General features: G+C 38.5%; 1 protein-coding gene across 1 annotated transcript; it reads left to right on the forward strand.

The window, feature by feature from the left end:
- Window positions 1-5,051: 5,051 nt before the first annotated feature.
- LOC121929503 (gastricsin-like) lies at window positions 5,052-15,939 on the forward strand. Its single transcript, XM_042465122.1, has 9 exons — window positions 5,052-5,107; window positions 7,482-7,632; window positions 9,056-9,173; window positions 10,129-10,247; window positions 11,175-11,374; window positions 13,369-13,491; window positions 14,504-14,651; window positions 15,085-15,183; window positions 15,523-15,939. The coding sequence occupies exons 1-9, from the start codon at window positions 5,052-5,054 to the stop codon at window positions 15,673-15,675; spliced, it is 1,167 nt and encodes a 388-aa protein (XP_042321056.1). The 3' UTR covers window positions 15,676-15,939.
- The last annotated feature ends 707 nt before the right edge of the window (window positions 15,940-16,646 follow it).

The following is a 16,646-nucleotide window of genomic DNA, read 5'->3' on the forward strand; positions in this document are numbered from 1 at the left end:
CTCCCAAAAAAGCCACCATCCTCAGATGTTATACCTTTGCTGAGTCCAAACTCATATTTCACTCATGGCCTCCCTTTGGCTCCTTCAAAACATGCAGCTTTATTCACCCTTAAAGCAGGCGAGACAGCCAATAACTATTTATTTATTTACTTATTACTGATACATAAAATAAGCTTGCTCCATCTTCAATATGATACCCTTTCAAATATTTAAACATGGCTATCATGTCACCTCTTAATCTTTGCTTCTCCAGGCAAAATATATCCAGCTCCAGAAGCCATCCCTCATAGGGCATGGTTTCCAGACCTTTTTCCATTGTGGTTGCCCTCCTCTGAACATTCCAGCTTGTCGATATCCTTCTTGAATTGTGTCAAGGAAATTGTTCGACCTTAGATTCTTGGCAGAATTTGACTTCCAACAAATATTAGAAAGGTGATGTCTCCCCTTACTATTACATCTCTCCTTTTTGAATATGTGGCCATCTGCTTCAGGAAGGCATAATCTAAATCTTCAGTATGGCTTGGCGGGGGAGGATTGTAGTGGGCTCCCTTAATTTTTACCCAGATGCTCTCAACCTGACTTCCAGGATTTAAGTCATGGATCTCTTTGCAGGTGTAAAAATCCTTGACATGTAATGCTACTCTCCCTCCTTTCCTGTTAGGTCTATTTATTTGAAATAGGCTATACCCATCTACAGTCCAATCACAAGACTTATCCCATCAGGTTTCAGTGTACCTATTATATCATATTTGCTTTGGCATGTTAAGAGTTCAAGTTTATCTTGTTTATTTCCCATGTTGTGTGCATTACTGTAGAGACTAAGGTCATGGGCCATACCTAGCTGCTTATTTAAGATGTTCTTTTCCTCCCACTGTTGGGTTCTCGTATTATTTGTCCAGTTCTCCCCATAACATTTGGGCTATTATCTCCAGTCACTCAGTGAACTCCAGCCCTCAAGAATACTGTCTCCCTTCCCAACGTAATTCTATTTAAAGTCCTCCTGATCAGGTTTGTGAGACTCTTATCAAAAATGTTCCTGACAGCTACTGTGAGGTGCAAGCAACCCATCACAGAGATTATTGTTTGACATGAAACAAAATTGATGTGTTATCTTTGAATTCTTTACAGATGGCAGGGAAAAACAGTGAGTCATGTTTCATGAAGAGAAAGGGTGCCAACATGTAGACTTGCAACATGAGGATTTTTTTTATTTTAAAAAAAGATGATTTCCATTCTTCCAGGTTCTTAAATCTATCAAATGTTGCTGTAAGAAGCTCAAAAGCTACTGTAGATGAAGCAATAGTTTCAAATACTGGATTATTTACTAACCATGCAGAATAACACAAAGCATTTACTATGCTTTTGCTATCTGAAAGAATGTGATTCTATGTGATGCCCTGTCTCTACTTTTTCAAAGAATGGACTTCGTGGATGAATCCAGAAAGGTTTTTATTGAAGATAAGGCCCAGCACAGTAGTATGCTCTTTGCTGGATTTAAGGCTACAGCATAGATTTCACTCTTAATAATTCCCCAAAAGCACTTCACCTCCAAAAGGCCTGCATTCTTCCCCATACAATACCAGATTGCTAAATGACCTTATATCCCATGAATATCTCCCTGCAGCTGCTTACCCCTCCCAGCACACCCGGCTTATTACGAAATGGCTTCACAGCAGCTAAACAAGCTTTTGCATGGCTAAGAGGCCTTAGTCTGTTGCCTCTCTGACGTTATATTAAAATGTGATTACAGGCAGCCAAATCTTTTAACATTTGGATACAAACTGGTTTATGAAATCTCTAGATCAGGAAAAAATGAATAGAATTCTTTTGGTGGTAGGAAAGAGAGCAGTGTTTCTTTTGTGAAAAAAGAAAAGAAAAGAAAACCCTGTTGTTGATCTAATGGAATGCCATGTGGTCAGTTGGGTTGTACATATATCTTCCCTGATGTTACTCCCAGACTGAAGAAAGAGAAACTAGTCTGCATCTCAGGATATTTGCATCTGAGGAACTACCTGGGAATATGCTGGCATTCTGTACTTTTGCTACTTCCAGAATTTATTAAAAACACATTACAAATAATCTAGTTAATTGTAACTAGGTTTTTTTTTTTTTTTGCAATGAGAGTGTTACAAAATTCTGTTTCAAAAGCATTTAAAATCTAGTAATTTAAGCCAGTGGTTTTCAAACTGTGGGATGGGACCCCCAGGAGTACACACAAGAGAAGGTATGTGTAAAATTTACACATGATAATAATTGAATTTAATTAAGTAAAACTGTTCTAGATTGAATGATGTTATCAAATGTTAAAATAAAAATATGCACATTAGACAAACAAAATATCTTTATTCATTTACTATGCGGATTGGAGGGGGGCATCCACATGTAGATGTAAAGGGTAAAGGGTAACTTTTTTCAAGGCTAAAAAATTTGAGAACTGCTGATTTAAGCAACATTTCTAGTCACTTTCAAATGTTTCTTTTAAGGACATTTTACAGCATTTTAAAGACATTTTGACATGACATTGCATTTTCTTGTCAATTCAAAGTAAAAAAAAACCAATTAATTTTATGAGTTCCTTTATTAACACTTTAATAAGGAATGAGAATTGGTTGGTGTAGTAGGAACATTTTTTAAAATAATAACATTGCTTGAAGCAACCCACAACTAATTAACTAAATGCTTTAAACACAGAAATTAAGGGCTCATTATGATTAAAGAATATCAGTTGATTAATTAGCTGTCATTTAATTTATTAACAAATGAAATCATTGACTGAGTATGCATACTATCATAGAAAATGAGATAAAATACACAAAAGCAAATTTTGTAATAGCTTTGTATTGTTTGTGAATAAACTGTTCTACATCCATTAAACATCTGAATGAACTCTACTGTAGAGGCCTATGGCCTAAATCCAAATGTTTGTTGCAGACCTGTTGAGTCAATAGAAACTTGATACAATGATGCCTCTGTAAATTCCATTGACTGAATGGATTTTCTTTGGTTGGAACTAATAGTTGTGTTTTGACAAATGGCATAATAATAATAATAATAATAATAATAATAATAATAATAATAATAATAATAGGGATTATATATAAATAGAGAGTACTATATTTAGTTTCAAGACCCAGCACAGTGTACTGGTTTGAGCACTGGACTATGACTCTGGAAACCAGAGTTCAAATCCCCACTTAGCCATGGAATCCCACTGGGTGACTCTGAGCAAGTCCAACTGTCTCAGTTTCAGAGGAAGGCAAAAGCAAATCCCTTCTGAACAAATCTTGCCAAGAAAACCCCATTATACGGTCACCTTAGAGTTGCCATACGTTGAAAACAACAATAACAACAACAACAACACATTTAGTTTATTAATTTAGTTTATCAATGAGATCATTATATCAACTTTCTGCTCTTTTCACTGTATGAAATGCTTTACAGATCTTATTTCATTCACTCTATGGATGACTTCTCAACAGTCCAGAATTTGTCATGCACAACAGTTTGAATCCTTGCTGCCCATGCTCAAAGTTCAACTCACTGGAACACCAGAAATGGAAAACAAGAAAGATCTGGAATGAATAAAGAATGACCTTGAGGGAAATTAAATATGACATGCAAATAGAACTTTACTTCTTTTCCTGTACCCAAAAACATGAAGGGCACACTTAATATGTTTGACACGTTACCTGGTAACAATCCAGTTCCCTAAAGGAGTTCCCTCCCCATTTGTCCTTAAAAGCCTTTGTCTTATTTCTTTGAAATGCTACAACAAACTCTTTGAATTGTTTATTCACCTAGTGACCGATAGCTTTCATTGCTCACTTTGATGGATTTTTAAAAAATCTGTGCCTTTATTCTTTGTGGTATTGGTACTGATAAGAATAATTTTCCAATCTGATATCACATAACAACATAAAATCAATCTAATTTCTCTTAGGGCCTTAATAGTGTTGTTTCCTGCGCCATATGACCCCTTAATGGGGAGAAAAGGACAGTAGTGGGGAATACAGAGACAGATCTCCTGCTATTTTACCAATATTTAACATTCATTTTGAAAAAGAAACATGTATAGATACTAATGGGCAGAGCATTTTTCAGTCTTTCTGAACATCTGCTCAGTTTTTGAGTCTTCCTCTTTTCCAACAATAGTAAATGGAATGCAGCTTTGACTAGGTGTGCAAGTTGTCTCTCCATAATTTGTTGTCTAGGATGTGCTAACTGAGTTGGTTCAGTTCACTGTTAAAAAGAGATGGACAAAATAATATTTTCTAAAATAATATTAGTAAGGAGCCCTGGTGGTGCAGTGCTTAAATGTTGGTACTGCAGCCTCTTTCAACCACTTGGTTGTGAGTTCGATCCTGCAGGGCTCTAGGATCGACTCAGCCTTGCTTCCTTCTGTATGTTGCTAAAATAAGTACTCAGCTTGTTGGGGGCAATTAGCTTACACATTGTAAACAGCTTAGGGAGTGCTTAGGTGCATTGATAAACGGTATAGAAATGTACTTGCTATTGCTATTGCTATTCTCCCGTTATTAATGAGAGGGCCTAAATCTTTGCCCGTAGAATCAATCTATCCTTCCAGGTTGAACACATCACGCTGAGATGTTCATTATTTTGCTACTAGTAGAGAGAGTGCTATCATAAAAACTTTGATTTAACACAGCCCCTCCCATTGGATCCCTCTGTTTTTGGAAAACACACACTGTGTTGGTTACAGGTGATAAACAGTGACCATATCTTTCTAATTCTTGATAACCCCAATTTTCTTCTTCTCCTATCAGCACATGTATTCTTCCTTATCAGATCTTAATCTCTTTATAAACATGATTATTGCCTTTAATTAAAGGTCAATGAAATAAGAATGTTTTAACACACTTAAGGTGTTTATACAGTGGATGAAGGCACTCTAGGCAATGTGAACCAATTCATTTTAGGGGTGCAAATATCCAAGGTATAAAAGGAAGGGCTAAAGAACTAAAACATTAGGGCAGTTTCTGCTGGGGTCTAGAAGACTCTTTAGGTGTTGTATGTGGAAGAAATCAAGCATCATGAAGTGGTTGATGCTGATATTGGCTTGCTTCCAGCTGTCAGAGGGAATAGTGAAGTAAGTGTTCTTATTGAGTATTAATTATTAGTAATACAATCGGTGCTATAATATAAAGTCTGCTTCTGTATGTCTATAGATCTATGTGTTTGATCACAAAGTCACCAACTAGGTATGTTATCCAATGGGATGAAAACAAAGACTGTAGTAAGGTTTTGGACCCAGTTTTGTGGGTTTGCTCTTAACATTCACATTTATGCACTGATTTTGACAAAACTTGCTATTTATGCTTAGGGTAACATTTCTATCATTTTATGCCAGTTTGAAACTTCTCAGCAAATTCCAGCTTTTGGGGAGGCAGGCAGGGGGCACATCTAGACTGAGTGAGAAGTCCCAAATTTTGTACCAGTTCTTACCAATTTTATACAGAATTAAAATAATCCAACCTGGGGAGCTGGTATAAAAAGTCTCTGATTGCACCCAGAGCTGACAGAAAATATTTTGGAATAAATGAAACGTATGGATCTCCAAAATAAAATCTGAAAGATCAGGAATGAAATCTAGGACTTGCCGGTCTTTTTAATTTTCCTGGATGTGCCCTTTGCATGGAACTTGATGGGAAATAAATGTTTGCATATCATTGGTGTTACCAGTCAAAATCTATTTTATATAATAATAATAATAATAATAATAATAATAATAATAATAATAATGTATATGCTGCCTCTCCACCAGGATTGAGGCGGCTCAGAAAGCAAAAACAAAAATAAAATGCATACAATACAAATTAATCCCCCCCCAAATTTCCCTCCCTCCCTTAAACCTTTAAAATACCCACATAAAAAATAGACAACAATTAAAACATTACAATAAACAATTTAAAATCACCCTTAAAATAATCATAGGCAGGAAGAAATAGGAAGACATCCAGTATATTGATCTGTTTCAGGGGGCGACCAAGCAACTATTCAGGAAAGGCCTGCCGAAAGAGGTCCGTCTTGACAGCTTTTTTAAACGTGTCAAGGCTGGTAATGTGATGGATCTCTTCCAACAGACTGTTCCATAGTCTGGGAGCAGTTGAGGAAAAGGCCTGCTGGATGACCCCAGTCAACCTGGTCTTTTTCGGCTGCAGTAGGCTTTACTCAGAGGACCTTAATGTGCAGGGTGGCTTATATGAAAGAAGACGATCCCGCAAATAGGTTGGGCCCTGGCCATGAAGGGCTTTAAAGGTTATAACCAACACCTTGTACTGTGCTCGGAAACTAATGGTAGTCAGTAAAGGGATTTCAAAACCAGTGTTATATGGTCACTTTTAGTTTTACTGGTGACCAATCTGGCTGCTCTATTTTGTACTAATTGCAGTTTCTGGACAAGGCACAAGGGTAGCCCTATGTAGAGTGCATTGCAGAAGTTGAGTTGTGAGGTTACCAGTTCATGTACTACAGTTTGTAGGTTGCTAGGTTCCAGGACAGGATGCAGCTGGCATATCAGCCGAAGCTGATTTAAGTATAAGCAAACTTATCAACATAAATCTGGTCAGTGCTGGCTCCATGCAGCATTTAGTTACTAAAGATCACATAGTATTATAATATGATTTTTGAAAATTCATGATGTAGGCCTGCAGTAAATTACAGTCGTGCATAACAATAGATTCATACAACCATTTCCAGTGACATATTTTTGGTCTGTTGACACATGGTACTAAAATCTACAATACATAAATGTTGAGCAATATACAGCACATATTCAGTAAACCTGAAAAGTCTCAGGACAAGAAATCCAACATGGAAGCAGAACGTTGTCAAGGAAGACAACAGTAGTGATGGTGTTACCAAACACTCTTCCACATAAGGCAACACACATCTGCACAGCCAGGGATTGCTCAGGAATGCTGTGTGAAGCTGAAATAGAGATGTACATTTTTAATAATAATAAAAATAGGATGGCAACATAGAAAAAAAATGAATGTAAGAAATTGGGGGTGTAGCATTTTGACACCACTTTTACTGCCTGATTTTCTCCTACATAATCCTGGGTCTTGAAGTTTGGTGAGGCACCAGAGCTCTCTGACAGACCAGGCTGAATACATCACCAAACTACAATTCAGGATTTTGTAGGATAGAGTCATGGCAATTAAAATGGTATCAAACCGCTCTAATTCTGCATTTTGGCTATATCCTGAGGATGTCATTGGTTTGTGATAAGTAAGTGAGGGAGCAGATGAGGTCAATTTGGAGGGTGGGGGAAACGACAATAGTTCCCCCTTGACAAAATATGAAGAAGAATTCCAGTCTCAATGTAGCAATGAGAACAAACACAATCAAGATTGTTTTGTGCCCATTTGTGTGGTAGTAATGAATAGGATCTGAGGAATGTATAAATAGAAAGTGTATCCTATTTTTTAACCTACAATCTGCTTTTTAATTCCCTGTAGAGTCCCTCTGACAAAGGGCAAGTCTATTCGGGAGGTGATGAAAGAGAAAGGTGTGCTGGAAGATTATCTGAAACATCATAATCTTGATCCAGCCAGGAGATACCACTTCAATGAGTACAATGTTGCTTATGAACCAATGGCATACATGGATGTGAGTCTCCCCTTCCTTTCCTAGTTTTCTCTGTGACATTCTGTCTAACAAAAATCTGTTTTTTTCACCACAGTATACAACAATTAGGTCAAGCAAGCACTACAGTTATTGTGGGCCGAGACAGATGGGTGGAGAAACACTGCCCCTGCTTGCTGTGCAGCATTACCGCAGCAACCAAACGGCAAAATTCTGCTGTGCAGCAAAAAAGGAGTCACCTAGAGTGGCTTCTTTTTTGCGCTGTCTTCTTTTTTGCACGTTGCAGCCCTATGACAGCGCTTCCTGTAGAAGATGTGTGGGCACTCAGAAGCCCACACGTCATACACACAACCCTACGTGTGGGCAGCACAATTATGGCACCGCCTGCACGTAGTAGGGTTCAGGAGTGTGTGGGTAGTGCGTGCTCCCGGGCCCTATTATCGCCACCAGGATGTTGCTTCCTGGAGGTGTGTACCGGGCCATAGTTTCTTTTAGCAACTCAAGTGTGAAGTTCCACCTGAAAAGTACAGCATTTTTACAAGTCATCATTTCAGACCCTTACAGAAGTTCAAAACTGTTGATGCTCACATTGCCAACATCTTCTCCTATTTCAACCTAAATAACTTCCTCAGGACCAAAACAAGGCAGTGGCAACTGCACTGAGAGCAGTGAGGATTCTGGGACCCACTCACACTACAGAATTATAGTGCTGTTATTCCACTTTAACTGCCATTTTGGGACTGGCAGTTTGGGAACAAGTATTTAAAGTTCTCAGTCAGAGTGGTCCAGTGCCTCACCAAAGTATAAAACCCAAGAATTCATAGTATGGAACCATGGCAATTACAGTGGAATAATAGTGCTATAATTCTGTACTGTAAATGGGTTGCTGGTGGATCAATCATATAGCAATCATTCCCATCCTCATTGGGATAGGAATGGGGAATTACCAGTTCCATTAATTCCACTGAGGAAATTGCATGGTTTCTCTAAGACTATTGGCCCTATCCAAGACTTCATGTCCCTCGAGGGACATGGAACCTGTTGGACCCTGGAATGCCTCTTGCCATGGCAACATATCTGCTTCTTGTGCCCCAGGGTAAATAATTTGACCCTTGAATAGGTTAAAGGCAAGATGACAATAGGCACTTTGCAGGATGGATGGAAAACATAGGGCCTTGTCTGTGTCACTTGCAAGAGGCGGTCAATAGTCTGCTCACCTTGGTCCTCTCCGCAGGCTATACAGGGGAATCTGTCTTTTGTTTTTGTTTTTTTAAACATTCCATTCCAGTGCTTGCAATGTTTTTAAGATCTTTGCCTTTCATGATTTTTTTCAATGACCCCGGAAACAAACCAAGGCTAAAACTCTTTCATGTAGAGAGCCACAGTGCTAAATTCATGCAAACATCATTCTGGAAGTCACACTGGGTGTATTTTTCCTCCTCCCTAGGCATCATACTATGGACAAATCAGCATTGGAACCCCACCTCAGAACTTCCTGGTATTGTTTGACACTGGGTCTTCCAATCTTTGGGTTCCTTCTGTCTATTGCAACACCCAGGCTTGCAGTAAGTAACCACATCTCAGCCTTTTATAAAGCTTGATCTAACTGCATCTGTAGTGGAGACTGATGTGGTGAGATGAAGTAGAAATGTAATTCCAAAAAAGTCTTGCTGCAATAACACTGTATTTATCCAAGTGGCTTTTATTTGCTATGTGTATGGAATCAAATTTTGGCCTAGCCGTAGACTGAGGCATATAATCAAATTCACCAAGATAAAATGTCACACATCAAGCCAATCATTAAAAAGTCAATGAGAGGAGTTTTCCCCCCTCTCAGAGTGCATGTATGAGGCATACTATTGTTAATGATCATAGAAATCAGTGCTGGTGAGATAGGGCAGGTAGTTATATTTGCATGCAATGTAAAAGCTCTGTTCAGGCACGGGAAATTAATACCTGACTCCATCTAAAAACAGTTATTCTTGGATGGTTCCATAGGGACCTTGGAGACCCTTGAGATAAAGATGGGTCACTCCTGATTAGAAGAGCAGTTTTAGCTGGGAGAACATTGCTGACAATAGCACACAAAATCTATATTCTGAAGTACAGTATTTCTTTTTTTGACACTACATATAATTAATCTGAAAGTTTGAGATAAACAGTGCAAGAATCTTAGGACACACCTATGTGCTCTTAATATGAAGTATGACTTTTGTCATAGGCTAACAGCCAAGAGGAAAGCATGTTTAGGGTATACCAAATTTTTACTCATTTTTTGTCCAATGAGAAAAAATTATCCTAGTCACAGTTCATTATTTATGTTATGGAAGCATTGTATGCATTTGGTGTGTCTTTCAAAAAATTCCAGGTAATATTGGCAAAGGACTGGGAATGTGTGGCAAATTTTCATTCCATTTTATGAGATGCTTGTGGCTTATGCTTTTAAATTGTTGTTTGTTTTGAGCCTTTGGGAAAAGCATGATAAAAAGTTAAATATAATTTTATTATATTTTCCACTAGCTAGCCATGCCAGATTCAATCCCAGCCAGTCTTCAACCTACTCTACCAATGGGCAGACCTTCTTCCTGCAATATGGCAGTGGCAACCTTGCAGGATTTTTTGGCTATGACACTTTGAGAGTAAGTGTTCCTATGGTTCCTTTTCCTAATGCTGACAAGTAATCATCACATTATCTTTCTATTACTGGACATATCCTTTGGCTGTAGAGTGTGAAGGCTCTTATTGCCTAAAGCTGGACACAGCATTAAATGTCCAACATGCAGTTAAAGACCATTTTTTACATTCTAAAATAAGCACACATGACCACAGTCTGGATTGGACCTGTACACATGGCTGGGGTAGATTTGAATACTTATAACAAGTGATCTTTAGCTGCATGCTATCTGTTTTAAGATAGCATGAAATTTAATCCTGAGTTCCAGTGTTGTAAACTGCAACCCTAAAAATGTGGGGACAAAGCTGTACAGAGAAAGCCTGTCTAGCTAGTATAGACCTAACGCAAATGTTCACAAATATATGAAAGCTATTGGTTTTCCTCAAATTTATATTCCATTTTTGAATATGAAGTTCCAAACTCACTATTTGCATGGAAATTGTGGGACCAATTAGCTGGCATTTATTGATAGTTTTGCCATGCACTAAATATGAATTCTCATTATTCATCAGCTGTCAAACATTATTAAATTACAATCATTATATGTTATCTACCAAGTGCTCTCAGATATTATTTTTGCATGCTAGCCATCATATCCTGTCAGATACAAAATATTAGGAGAAGAATTTGGGAAAACTAATTTGTTTCAGCTCTTCATGCTCTTCCTATCTCCAACAATAGCCAACTAGATATTTCTGGAAACGCACAAGCAAAGCATAATGATGATGGATACCATCATTGAAAAGAGAGCCTGAAAAAGTTATTTTATTGGACTATAATTTGCAGAACACTCCCACCAGGATGGCTACTGGTTGAAAGTTTGCCCTCTGGGTCTGGAAACATTTTTATCTTTTCAGCCTTCCTTCCTGACATTTTTTCTCCATTTCCTTAGCTGCAGAACATTGTCGTCACTAACCAAGAGTTTGGTCTGAGTAAAAATGAGCCTGGTGCCAACTTCATTTATGCTGAGTTTGATGGCATTCTGGGTATGGCCTACCCATCTCTAGCAGTTGGGGGTGCTACTACTGCTTTAGAGAAGATGTTACAGGAAAACTTGCTATCACAGCCAGTTTTCAGCTTCTATCTGAGTCGGTAAGGAAGATAAGTTGCCATTCACAAGGTATTATGCCCTGTTCTGTATAGTAACTATATGAAACTGCTGGGTGAACTCATTAGGAGTTCTGGGGTTCAGTGGCATTACTAAACTGATGACAGGCAGTTCTACATTTCCTTGACATTGCAGTTGTCTGGGGTTCTGTAAGTAATGGACCAGTGCCTGGAATGGGCTGGATGAGGGCCAATAAAGTGAAGATGAATCTTGATGAGATGAATGATCTATTGATTGGTGGTTCCTGGTCCAGAAATAGGGTAAATGATCTGTTCTGAATGAGGTTGCACTCCTCATGAGGGGCCAGATGCACAGTTTGGGAGTTCTTCTGGATTCATCTCTGTCACTAGGGACTATGTGGCTTGGACCACTGGGGTCAACTTTGTAGTTTATCATATGGAAGGCGAATTGGTAAAATCCCATGCAGAAACAGGATGTTAAAATCCGAGAGTTGTTTGTCAGATGCATTGGTGTGAAAGAGAAATAATGCAAAAATAATTCGAATGGAAAGCTCCTTTATACTTTTGGAATGTAACAAAAGGTAAAAAGGAGCGGATTTTGATGACTTTGCATTTCAGTTATTTTTGCATTATTTCTCTTTTACGCAAACATCATTTGAAAAACATCCTGCAAATGCAGTTTTTGTCAACTTTGTTTCAGTTAATCCCGAACATCATCTGAAAAACAACTCGTAAATGCGGTTTGTTTTCAATTTAAATTTAGTTTCTGCATGGGATATGTCCGGTGTCATAAACTAAGGGTCACCATAAGTCAGAAACAACTTGAAGGCTCACAACAACAGTTACGTAAAGAGTTGCACTGACTGCCAATATTTGTCTGAGTTGAATTCAGAGTGCAGATAACAATATGTAGGACTCTAAAAGGCTTGGAACCTCAGCATTTCAAGGAGTGCTCCTCCCTACAAACTCCTGCTTTGTGCCCCACCAATGAGAGCAATACATTGTGAAGGGCAATGGAGGAGCGCTTTCATTGCTGTGGCACTTTGGTTTTTTAATGCCTTTCACTTTGATGGCTCATTGGTTATTATCAAATTCACATGTGCACATGGTTTTAAACTGTTTTAGCCTGCTTTAAATTGTCATATAGGACTGAAAGAGATGGCCCAAATGTGCTGTGCTGGCGCCGATTTTAGGGTTAAGGACTGTGCGGCAACCACACAGTCCCTAACCCTAGCACAGCGCGACGGTGCTATAATGGCCGCATCCCATCCATACAGGTGCCGCCATTGTAGCATAAGTGATGCACAGCGTATGCAAAATGCCATGCATCGCTTACATAATGAGTGCACCATTGGCGCACTTGTTATGTCTTCCTTGAGGTACTAAAAGATCCCGTTTCTTCCTGGTTCTTTTTCCTCCGGAGGTTAGCTGTGTGGTTTGGCGGCTGTGGCTTCCCTCTGGAGGAAATTAGGCCGGTGGAAGACTACCCTTTTTGGGCAGTCTGTCCTGCACCATAGTTTAATATGTTTTCAGACTGTTTACACTATTTTTTCTTTTAAAAACAAATTGTTTGAAATTATTAACAGTGTTAATTCACTGGTATTTAGTGCCTTGAGGAAGAAGCATTGAAGCAACCATCACAAGTTTTCTTGTTACAAGTTAGTATTTGTATCAAACAGAACAAAACAAACAAACAAACAGAGCCTTAACACCAGAACATTTATTGTTAAATGTCAAACTGAAGTTTGACAAAGATAGTAACAAATGTTGTATTTTCTCCTCACCTTTGTGAATGTATGAGATTCAGCAACCAGGTAATAAACTTCAAATAATTTCAAGAATTAGCTAAACTCTAGAAGTGACTACCTATTTTTTTTCGCAGATATCCTTAAGTTTCTTGAAATGAACATGATGGCATTTATTCTTCCCCAAAACTCCTTCAGATCATGTGTTTTGTTTCTGGGATTCCAGAACCATTGGTAAACTATGAATGCCTAATCTATACTTTGTATTTGCAGCCAACCAAACTCTCAATATGGTGGTGAGGTTGTGTTTGGAGGTGTGGACACTCGTCTTTACTCTGGACAGATCTATTGGGCTCCAGTCACCCAGGAACTTTATTGGCAGATTGGAATTCAGGAGTGAGTTGAATTTATATAAATATGTTCAAGAACAGTGGGGAGAATTTTCTTGGATGTCTGTAGAGAGCTTGACTTCTGAGTTCATAAGAAGACCTTCTTCAGTTTCGGCCTGAATCTTCAAGGCATGCTTAGAAAGGAAGACATTATGTACAGACAAACTGATTCTTATCAAAATATCTGTGTTCTTAGCTTCTCTGAGAGTATATCAAAGTAAGCAATGATATTATAGCCCTAGAATCTGAAGGCCAGGATTATGTTGGCCTCTTCTGTTGATGTTACTGTGTCTTTGTTCTCAAAAAATGTGCACATGGTAGTAGCTAACCAGTGGTACAAGGCATGCCTCTGTATCTGTATCTAGCAAAAAGTCTTCTCTGTGATAACAGTTTTTCTGCATTTCATCTCAACCTTTTATTATTACAGAAAGTAAAATGTTCAGCTAGAAAGATAGCTGCTCCCCTAGGAAACTGTACACAGGAGTGTACACTGATCAAAGAATGACTATTAGTCAACAAGCAAGTAAAACATGATATAGAGCTGACAAACTAGCAAGAATACCAGTGAAATTAGTCATAGCCTGCATCCACACTGCAAGAAATAATCCAGTTTGACATCACAGCAATTCCATGGCTCAGTGCTATGAAATTCTGGAATTTGTAGTTTGGTGGGGCAGCAAAGTACACTGACAGAGAACACGTCTCACTATACTATAATTCCCAGAATTTCATACCATTGAGGCATGGCAGTTAAAGTGGTGTCAAATTGCATTAATTCTGTAGTGCAGACTAAACCCTTTGTTTCAGGAGGAGCAAAAACCAATGTGGATGCAGCCTTAGTCTGTGTGAAGTTTGAATCAGTTATTTCTAATGACTTAGTCCATACATTGTGGGGCATACCAAGCCCTGTGACATCTCCCAGTCCTTCCGCATCCAAATTATCTATTTTTCTTCCAGGGTTCAATCAAGACTAAACATGGGAGGGTGTGCTATATTTTCAATATGCTCCTTTTTCTTAGGTTTTCTATTGGAGGACAAGCTACTGGATGGTGCAGTCAAGGCTGCCAGGCTATTGTGGACACTGGGACTTCCCTCCTCACTGTTCCCCAGCAGTACATGAACAATTTCTTGAATGCTGTGGGTGCTCAACAGAATCAGTATGGACAGGTAGGTGGGATTTATTATTATTATTATTATTATTATTATTAAACTTTATTTCTAGAGCACTGTAATTATACACAGCGTTGTACAGAGTCGGTAAAATTAAGGAGTAAATATAAAAGCCTGCCCAAGGTGTACACTCTAAGATAATAACAATTAAATAGAGGAATAGATAAAATTACCATGTAGAAAAGAAAAGACAAATTAAAAACATCAAATATAAAAGCAGATCACATCACATCATTGATATTTTTTTAAAAAGTTAGAAGGGTAAAACAATGAATGGACTAGGTTTGGACAGAAATAAATTATGCAGTGTGTGTTGTTGACTTGAAAGACAACAAGAATATGGATACCTGCTTCATTAGTTTATCATTGTGAGTTCTGTATAGTCTCTTCCTATGAGAGATTGAACAGTCACTGCATTCTTCTTTCACAGTATGCAGTTAATTGCAACAATGTTCAGAATCTTCCTACCATCTCCTTCACCATCAATGGAGTTTCATTCCCTCTGCCTCCCTCTGCTTACATTCTCAACGTATGTATTATCAATTCGTATGTCAGTAACTCATTTTCTTCTTTTAGTGTTCAATATTAAAGCGCCATTAAAATCCAAACAAGCAGCAGTAAAAGACAGAATCAAACACATGCTTGTTACTCAAAGGCTTGTACTGTATAAATCTTTATGTTTTTGACACATGCCTGAAAGATACGAGTTTAGGGGGTTAGAGCCCTAAGTGAAGGGATTTACATAACCGGGGTGCCATTGCTAACCGCAGCATACATGTTTCTTTCTCTGAAATCTCCCTTTGCCATCACTGGGCTTGCTTCTTTCTTCCTCCATTTACTGATTTCCTTGTTATTTATTATTTCACAGAACAATGGCTACTGCACAGTTGGGATTGAGCCCACGTATCTGCCCTCCCAAAATGGACAGCCTCTTTGGATCCTTGGAGATGTCTTTCTCAGAGAGTACTATTCTGTCTATGACATGGGCAACAACAGGGTTGGCTTTGCTACTGCTGCCTAGGCCTGGCTGTTTGTTTTTCTGAACTGGAAAGGATTCTTTAAAATATGTTTGGTCTCTTCTGTTACAACGTCTTCCCTTTAAAGTCCTTACAGAGAAGGAAAGGGTTGTTTAAATTCCACCTACACCTCTATTAATAGGTTCTTTCTTTTCTTTTAAACTTGTATTGGACAATTCCTTTTGACTTCTCTGTACTCTGGGAGCCATGATTTTCTTCTTTACTTGAATCACTGGCTGGTACTCTGATCATATTTGTGGCAGACTGGAAAATAAATGGTTAAAACTGATACGTAAATGTTCAAGTCTTCTCATTGGTTGTTTTGCTATCCAAAAAAAGCATTAAAGAGGAATGATCTGAACTGGAATTTCTATGGCCAGATTTAATTTTTAGGCTAAACAACAGCAGTTGTGCATCCTTCAACTCAGTTCAACGTTATAGTATTATATGTGTGAGGGAGGCAATGGCGAATATTGCTCAGTTTGACCACCCCCTTTTTTATGGTATAAGCCATCCCCTATGGTATAAGGAATCCCTCGTCTGCATATATCAGGAGTGGGTAACTGTGTCCTTCTAAATCTTTTTTTGCCTGTAACCCCCATCAGCCCTAACCAGTGAGAGATTGTGGGAGCTGCAGTTCAAACCATCTAGACTAGAGGATAGCAAGTTGCATGAATCATTTCCTCTGTCTTCTTGTGTTGCCATTGACATTGTAGCAATGTGTGCATGATGTAGGTTAATGCATGTGCCTAATAGATCCATACATTTGGAATTAACTAGAAGGTCATCTGGTCCTCTCTACCAAAGGAAGAGTCATCCATCCATGCCTCCCGCACTGACCACAGTATATCCTTGGTGCAAGTAAGTTGCAAAAGGTCCTTCCACAGCTATATGAGTGCAGACAACTTGGACAACTTTAAATATCGGAAGTAAAGTCATGAAGAAGATGAAGCCAGCTTGGTTTTTGCTCCTCCCA

The sequence above is a fragment of the Sceloporus undulatus genome, chromosome 4, assembly GCF_019175285.1.
Source record: "Sceloporus undulatus isolate JIND9_A2432 ecotype Alabama chromosome 4, SceUnd_v1.1, whole genome shotgun sequence".
NCBI lineage: Eukaryota > Metazoa > Chordata > Lepidosauria > Squamata > Phrynosomatidae > Sceloporus > Sceloporus undulatus.